Below are 7,831 nucleotides of genomic sequence, written 5' to 3' on the forward strand. Positions count from 1 at the left end.
AACCAACCTTGTGTTGTATGTCAGAGTTAGGGACTTGCATCCGCCTAGCATTACCAATCCCTGGATGAGGTATATCACCATCACCACCAATCTCATTAGAAGTATCAACAATCATTACTCTCTTCTCATAGTCATTTCCTAGCATTCTCGCTACCTCCCTGAATAAAAAACAATCAATGACTATATCAAATCAATGGAACTATATGAGCAAACTGATCAATGTCAAAGAAACTAACACAAACCTAATCATTGTGGTTTTCCCAACACCTGGTGGACCAATAAGCAACAATGAGTTCCCATCTTGAACAAGATCACGCAGCAAATTGGCACTTCCTCTAACAGATCGACCAACACGGCAAGTTAATCCAATAATATCTCCTTTCCGATTCCGTATCGCACTAATACGATGCAACGTCCGGCTAATCCCAGCTCGATTATCATTAGTGAACTCACCAACCTGAACACATTCACGGTCTTAGTATAAGCTATAGATGTTTTCGTCAAACGAAAATTCACCGGAGAAGAAGAACAAAAAACAAAGAGACTCACCAACCTGAGAGACAGCGAATTTCAAATCCTTAACCGTAACAGCGTCGTCGGAGATCACAAAATCTCCAGAAGGGAATCGGGCCAGAGGCTTACGACCTAAATCCAACACTATCTCAATGAGTTCACTAATCTCAGGGTGCTCCTCCAGTGTCCGTCGTATCTCATCGGGTACCAGCGCCAAGAGACGGCGTAATTCGTCATCGAAGTGGTCCTCGTCGTCTTCTAATTCCGGAAAGGCGACTTGAGACGAAGATGCTGAAATAGCAACAACTCCAGGTGAAGAAGACGAAGGGAGGAGGAGTTTGTTGCGGAAGAGTTGGTGAAAGAGAAGAGAAGATCGACATCGGAGCTTGAGGATTCTTCTTCGTTCATGACGACGTAAGAGCGTTAATGGAGGAACATGATTACGGCTCAGTGATAAGCTCAGCATATTCCTCACCTGATTTCTATTTTTTTTTTCTTTTTCGAGAAATTTAAATATGAACCGTTCGCCTACCACGTGGACGAATCATCACAAAACACGTCAGCGAAAATTTAGTTAACAAGCAAGAAAAAATTATTCCAATAACGCAAATTATGTCTTCATCATACAAAAGTTTTGTTTTTGATCATACACAGCGAGAAACAAAGGAGATTTAAGAAGCTTTCATAGTGCTTTTAAGTGGCTGTTACTGTGTATCCAGTGCAAGATCACGCCATGTTTCTGCATCTGCTTGTTGAGTTTCCTGATCTGGAACAATCGCAATGGGATGGGATGAATTACATTAGTCGCAAAGCAGCTGTATATATAGATGATCATAAAGCTCAAAAACTCTGTCAAACAACGCTGACAATTTAGCTTTACAGTGTTTGAAACATAAACAAAGTGACATTATGAGATCTCAACATGGGGGTTTAATATCTTGGATGAGATATGCATCAGCAGTGTAAGCTAACAGTGTTAAGAGACGACTATGTTCGAAAGACATTAGAGCTATCTAGAATCAAATAGCTATCTAAAAGCAAGAACAGAGCAGAACAAAGAGACATACTGGTTTCTTCAGTATCATCAGTCCTAACAGCAAGCACTGGAGGCAAAGGAAGATCTGCAACAATAACACCACAATCATCTTCAGTGAAATTGGATTTTGGGGGAAGTGCAATGATCTTGACGGTATTACGTGGAAGGATAAATAAGTTACCATCATCAGGTAAAGTGTCCCTCATCCACTCCTCGTCCACAATGTCTATAAGCATACCAAGACTTACTTCCGCCATGTTCAAAAACCAAAGCTTTGAATCCTTCAATTTTCCTAAGAAAATCATTTAATAAGCAACATATGCACAAATATTAGACCAATATGAAGAAAGTTGTATTATTGAAGTACAAAGCCAATTGCTTTGTCCTTGTACAATAGCAAAACTATTACACAGAAGTGGGACTTTTGATAACCAGAATTTTGAATTTGGGTAAAGTGACAGTATCTAGAAGACTGATCAATAACCTACATATATAAATATGAAGAATTGAAACAATCTACAGAGAGTTTCGCCGGAGATAGACAAAAATTAGGGTTCTATTTGAGTAATTTCGTCGAGCAGTTGATGAACAATCTAGGAAAGAGACCGAATATGAAATCACATACCAAAAGCGAAAGCCAATTCTTAATAAACAACACGATTCTCGAAGAAAAAACCAAACTTGAATCGAACTTAGTAAGAGATTCACCTGGTACTGGTAGAGACGATGCACCCGTACTCAACAGAGAAAACTACAACCTTTTTAAGTTTACAAAAAAACTCAGCCTTTTTTTTTTGGGTCGTAAAATATAAACTACAGTGAACCCTCCAGCTAAATAAGAGGTTTTCGAAAAGCTGATGAAAATTTCAAGTTAGGGTAATCTCTTTATAAGGTTCAGAGCTAAAGCCCCCGGCCATAAACAGCGATCGACGACTACCCCTCCTCGCCGATTGCTCGCTTCATTCAGGTGCTTTCTTCTTCTTCTTCCCGTTCACCTTGAGAAGTTTTATAATAAAGTTGGTTACTTTAATGTGTTCTTCGACCCAGTAAAACTAATTTTGCGATTTTCGTTTCTGCCGTCGTGATTCTTGTGTAACTAGTTATTGATGAAGTAGAAATTTGAGAACTTTATGTTGAATTCAAATTTGTGAATTTGGGATAATCTTCTAACACAGTGTACCAATTCTGGTGATTTGTTTCTTTACATCAATGCATTATATCAGGTATCTCAAAGGAAGCAATGAGTTCTTCTTCACCGTCCTTGGAGATTTTAGGTATGTATCTTTGAAGAAACTCAAATTCATTCCTGGTGTTATGTTTAAATGTCTCTCTCATCTGTGAAGTCACTTTTTTTTTCTTGCAGTTAGAGAAGCTGAAGGTTTCTGTGTGTGGAATGGTCCTCCATTCAGTAATGGTCAACCAACTCTCAAGCTTGAACGAGTTTCATGCTCCAACACCAAGTTCAGTGTTGATGGATCCAAGCTGATGGCGATCAAATCAGATGGGATCATCAGTATCTATAATTCCTCCAGCTTGACAGAATTGCGGTCGTTCACTATAGCTAATGTTACGGCTGCTGAGCTATCTCCATGCGGGACTTATCTTCAGACATTTCAAAAACCCACTACTCCGCAGGAGAAGAACGTCTCTGTTTGGAATATTGAGACTGGAGATCTGGCACATAGTCATTACCAAAAATCCATTACTAAAACCACATGGTAAGCAAGTCTCAGTACTAAATTGCGAGCATGTAATATGCGTGGATATAGATAATAGTCTTTGTGCTTATTAATTATTATACTGCTTTTATGATATGGGGTGTTTCTGTGTTGCTATGTAGGCCATCAATTCGCTTCTGTCCTGATGAATCTTCCGCGTGCCGGTTAGCTACAAATGAGGTTCAGTTCTTTGACCCGAAAGATTTCTCGAAAGGAATTACATCCCGGATCAGAGTTCCTGGTGTTGCTGCATTTGAGCTTTCTAAAACGCCAGCTTCCCATGTTGCTGTGTTTGTTCCAGAATCAAAGGTGCTTTTCATTTCTTGGGCTAACGCTTTTGAATAGTTAAAGAAACATCTTTCCTTCTAATATGCTAACTCTGTTATTGTCTTCTCATTTGAAAAGTTGTCTTTTTACCATTCTGAAAGTTGTAGAGCAACATGTGTATAATTGTTTTCCCTGTAGAAAAGCAACTCTGACATGTTAATTCTTACTTGTATAGGGGAGTCCAGGCAGTGTCCAGATATTTGGATGTGGGAAAGATTTGCAGAGTCAGCCAAGTGCTCGACGTAGCTTTTTCCGATGTTCTTCTGTGCAGTTTAGTTGGAACCACGGTTCCACTGGACTCTTAGTTGTTGTACAATCAGATGTTGACAAGACCAACCAAAGTTATTATGGAGAAACAAAGCTACACTACCTTACAATAGATGGCACACATGAAGGCCTCGTTCCATTACGTAAGTCCTTAGCTTAATATATCTGCTGTTGTGATTGCTGGTGGTACTGTATACTGAATCTTTGGTGCTTTTTACCAGGTAAAGAAGGACCAGTTCATGATGTTCAGTGGTCTTTTTCTGGTTCAGAGTTTGCAGTTGTATATGGCTGTATCCTTTTTCCATCAGCTATAACGACTTATCTGTAAGAGTTCAATTAGGAATAATGTTTATCAACTGACATGTTAAACTCCTTGTGTTCTTGTTAAGATGTTATTTTGCTTTGCATCTATACGCCCTTTTGGGCATGGCTTTCTTCGAACATTGTTTCTCCTTAACTGTGACTTCAGTTATGCCTGCTTGTGTGACAATCTTTGACAAGAATTGCAAACCCTTGATGGAACTTGGTGAAGGTCCTTATAACACTCTTCGATGGAACCCAAAAGGGAGAGGTATGATTCTCTTCTTCATCCCTCTTTTCTTTGTGTCTTGTTTTTGTGTCTTTTTAAACAGGTAACTTATGTACATACATGTTTTTGTAACTTCCAAACGATGTCCCACAGTTTTATGTGTGGCTGGATTCGGTAACTTGCCTGGTGATATGGTAAATAACGATCCCTTGTCTTCTTCATATTTTCAATTTTGGGGTGACGACATTGTGACAATTAGTCAGCAGTTTTCATTTTCGTTTTGAAACAATTCTCTATAAATGGTGTTATATTTCAGGCGTTCTGGGATGTTGTCAACAAGAAGCAGCTTGGAAGTAATAAAGCCGAGTGGTCTGTAACAAGTGAATGGTCTCCGGATGGGCGTTATTTCTTGACTGCCTCAACAGCACCAAGACGTCAAATTGACAATGGGTATGTTACTACTTCTTGCCACATTATTGTCATTGAGTTTGGTTTCTTATTCGAACAGAACGAGTGGTGAAATGAATACTGTGCATCAATTGTTTGTTTTCATGCCCGCCTATCTTAATTCTCCTTGGTTTAAACTTATGTTCTATATTGTCGTTGTCTTGACTGAAGGATGAAAATATTCAACTACGATGGAAAGCGTTATTTCAAAAAGGCGTTTGAGAAGCTGTATCAGGTATGTCTCTTCAACAACTTTGAAAAAAATACATTACTTACCAATTTTCTTACTGGAATGCTACGGTTATTTACCTACAGGCTGAATGGAAACCAGTGTCTCCGGACAGGTTCGGTGAGATCAGCGAACTTATCAAGTCAGTTGAATCATTGAAACTCGGCGAGGGAAAATCACAAGGTCCTCATCTCTCTTTGTTTAAACACTTAAACCTGTCTCTGATTGTAAGAAGGTTGTGTGAACTTATCATGTTAAACGATTTCGACTTATCTATCTTAGGACAAGGATCAGCTCAGAAGAAAGCTATTGTGCCCAATACTATTGCAAAAAAACCGGCGGCATATCAACCTCCTCATGCTAAGCACGCAGCTGCTATTCAAGCCGAGGTAACTCAACAACTTTTCCATAATCTCCAGTGATATCAAATTACTTATTGTTAACCACACAGTCATGATTTTGATTCAGTTATGATTCTGATCATACTTGAAACGAAACGAAAATGACCAAAGTTTCTCTCAGTGAGCTCTTAAATATGCCTGTCCATAAATCACCAATGGGATATTCACTGTTACTACCGTTTTCGATTGAACATTTTTGGCGTCACATATCATATATGTCTCTGATAGTTTGATTATTTGCAATTGCAGTTGCTTGGGGTAAACACAGCAGGGTAAGTCTTTATCTTACAATACATACATACATAATCTGAGACGTCATGCAAATGTTGATGGGATGCTTTGGGGTTAATGCAGAGAGATGAGCAAGAACGCTCTTAGAAACAAGAAGAAGAGGGAGAAGAAGAAAGCGGCCGAGGCTGCTGCTTCGGGAGCTAACAACGCATGACTGAATAAGTCGCACTCTTTGATATGAAACTTGAATGGAGATAACAGTTTTGGGATTCCGGATGGTAATAAAGATTCTATATAGATCATGCAGAAAACGTTATGTAAACCTCTGTTTTGCCTTTTTACATTTTTCTTATCAGTTATTAACCCGCCAAAATCTTAAGAAGCCTAAAAAAGAAAAATCCGATATTATGTGAGGTGAAAATTAAGCGTCTCAGCGTCTCTGCTTCAAAACAAAAATTAATAATGTTTCATTACTAAAGAAGAAAATGAATGTGATAGTTCACATTGATTTTGTTAACTTAATGAGTGTTTTGTTATAAAGGTGTTGTATATTGCACATTTAGCAAACGATCAATTATGAAAAACATTATCACAATTTCATTTTCGTGATGTTAAAACTCTGATTAATCTACCGTAAAACCGCGTATTTTCATTGTTTTCCCAATTCTAGAAGATTCGTACATGTTTATCTGCTTGGCACACATGCATGTATAGTCAAACCGCACACATACACATAAATTAACACGTACATGACAACATGTATTATATATCCGGAACCTCAAGGTTCGTCCAAAACCTTACCAAGGAGAAGATAAGAAAGCAGCACGAACACGAACACTTAAACAAAAACATTGTAGTTATATGGGTTAAGTAATTGCATGCAATTTCAAGCTACGTGTCCAGTTTAAGACACTCAAGTCTCACATCTGTCCCATTTTACTTCGACTTCGCTTCTTTTGGCTTCTTTTAAACTCTCTCTGTCTCTCTCTTTCTTCTTCACACTCTATTGTTTAATTTAGACGATAATGGCAACATCAGCTCGTAGAGCGTATGGTTTCGGTAGAGCCGACGAGGCTACACACCCTGACTCTATTCGAGCCACTTTAGCTGAGTTCCTTTCCACTTTTGTCTTCGTCTTTGCAGCTGAAGGCTCTATCCTCTCTCTCGGTTCGTGCATGCACCGTTCTGACTCTGTATTTTGAGTCGTTACATATGTGTTATGACTTATATGAATTGTGTCTTTTCTTTTTCATAGATAAGTTGTATTGGAACCACGCCGCTCATGCGGGAACAAACACGCCAGGAGGATTGGTTTTAGTGGCGTTGGCTCATGCGTTTGCTCTGTTCGCTGCGGTTTCAGCAGCCATCAATGTCTCTGGTGGACACGTAAACCCGGCAGTCACTTTTGGTGCTCTTATTGGAGGGAGAATTTCAGCGATCCGGGCCATCTACTACTGGATCGCTCAGCTTCTTGGAGCCATCCTCGCTTGTCTCTTGTTAAGACTCGCTACAAACGGCCTGGTAAACACTAAATAACATTCAAATATATGTGAGCTAAATAACATTCAAACGGCCTGGTAAACACTAAATAACATTCAAATATATGTGAGCTAGTATTTTGGCGTTGGCTTTAGTTAGAAGTTAATTTCAACGAGTAAGGACTCAAACAGAGTTTGTGTTCATGCAGAGACCAGTTGGTTTCCGTGTAGCATCAGGTGTTGGAGCGGTTAATGGACTTGTTCTAGAGATCATTTTAACATTTGGCTTAGTCTACGTCGTGTATTCGACTTTGATTGATCCAACACGCGGAAGCCTCGGGATCATAGCGCCGCTGGCGATCGGACTCATTGTTGGAGCAAACATCTTAGTGGGTGGACCATTCTCTGGTGCATCGATGAATCCAGCTAGAGCCTTTGGTCCAGCATTGGTGGGATGGAGGTGGCATGACCACTGGATCTATTGGGTCGGACCATTCATCGGTGGCGCCTTAGCAGCTCTTATATATGAGTACATGGTCATACCCACCGAGCCACCTACCCACCACACACACCAGCCCTTGGCTCCTGAAGATTACTAGATGGAACTTTTCTCCTCATGTCACTGCTTTTGGTCTTTGTTCAAGCTTTCTTTGTG

At 39.6% G+C, this 7,831-nt stretch overlaps 5 protein-coding genes across 7 annotated transcripts in view; 2 read left to right on the forward strand and 3 right to left on the reverse strand.

Annotated features, from left to right (window-relative positions):
• LOC104702011 (uncharacterized protein ycf45-like) overlaps positions 1-1,005 on the reverse strand; it is a 3,492-nt gene extending 2,487 nt beyond the window's left edge. The window contains exons 1-3 of one of the 2 annotated variants that reach the window (XM_019227782.1): positions 554-1,005; positions 243-457; positions 8-158 (exon numbers count right to left, since the gene is read on the reverse strand). In XM_019227782.1, coding sequence (XP_019083327.1) covers positions 8-158; positions 243-457; positions 554-979 — 792 coding nt within the window. In that variant the 5' untranslated portion in view covers positions 980-1,005. Of the gene's footprint in view, positions 1-7; positions 159-242; positions 458-549 lie in introns of both variants that reach the window. The other variant, XM_019227783.1, reaches the window with a different exon arrangement.
• LOC109125658 (anaphase-promoting complex subunit 13) lies at positions 1,093-2,363 on the reverse strand. Of its 2 annotated transcripts, none has more exons than XM_019227785.1 (4): positions 2,258-2,363; positions 1,731-1,841; positions 1,581-1,634; positions 1,093-1,279 (listed from the first exon to the last, which is right to left on the reverse strand). In XM_019227785.1, exons 2-4 carry the CDS (start codon positions 1,804-1,806, stop codon positions 1,218-1,220), a joined length of 192 nt encoding a protein of 63 aa, XP_019083330.1. In that variant the 5' UTR covers positions 1,807-1,841; positions 2,258-2,363; the 3' UTR covers positions 1,093-1,217. The 2 variants fall into 2 exon arrangements, with proteins under 2 accessions (XP_019083330.1, XP_019083332.1); XM_019227787.1 differs by having other exon boundaries at positions 2,175-2,258.
• LOC104702012 (eukaryotic translation initiation factor 2A-like) lies at positions 2,773-6,123 on the forward strand (the record flags this gene model as incomplete). The annotated part of the gene is given in 13 exon segments (XM_019227784.1): positions 2,773-2,823; positions 2,913-3,267; positions 3,390-3,576; positions 3,770-4,004; positions 4,083-4,151; positions 4,331-4,432; positions 4,544-4,584; positions 4,707-4,840; positions 5,009-5,072; positions 5,153-5,249; positions 5,349-5,455; positions 5,717-5,739; positions 5,822-6,123. Coding segments are annotated over 13 exon segments (1,539 nt in total). The 3' UTR covers positions 5,913-6,123.
• On the forward strand, positions 6,481-7,779 carry LOC104702014 (aquaporin TIP3-1-like). Its single transcript, XM_010417805.2, has 3 exons — positions 6,481-6,865; positions 6,954-7,219; positions 7,386-7,779. Exons 1-3 carry the CDS (start codon positions 6,724-6,726, stop codon positions 7,773-7,775), a joined length of 798 nt encoding a protein of 265 aa, XP_010416107.1. The 5' UTR covers positions 6,481-6,723; the 3' UTR covers positions 7,776-7,779.
• LOC104704851 overlaps positions 7,791-7,831 on the reverse strand; it is a 4,168-nt gene continuing 4,127 nt past the window's right edge. Inside the window, exon 10 of the mRNA XM_010420874.2 lies at positions 7,791-7,824. Within this exon, the coding sequence (XP_010419176.1) occupies positions 7,791-7,824 (34 nt within the window). The remainder of the gene's footprint in view (positions 7,825-7,831) is intronic.

The sequence above is a fragment of the Camelina sativa genome, chromosome 7, assembly GCF_000633955.1.
Source record: "Camelina sativa cultivar DH55 chromosome 7, Cs, whole genome shotgun sequence".
NCBI lineage: Eukaryota > Viridiplantae > Streptophyta > Magnoliopsida > Brassicales > Brassicaceae > Camelina > Camelina sativa.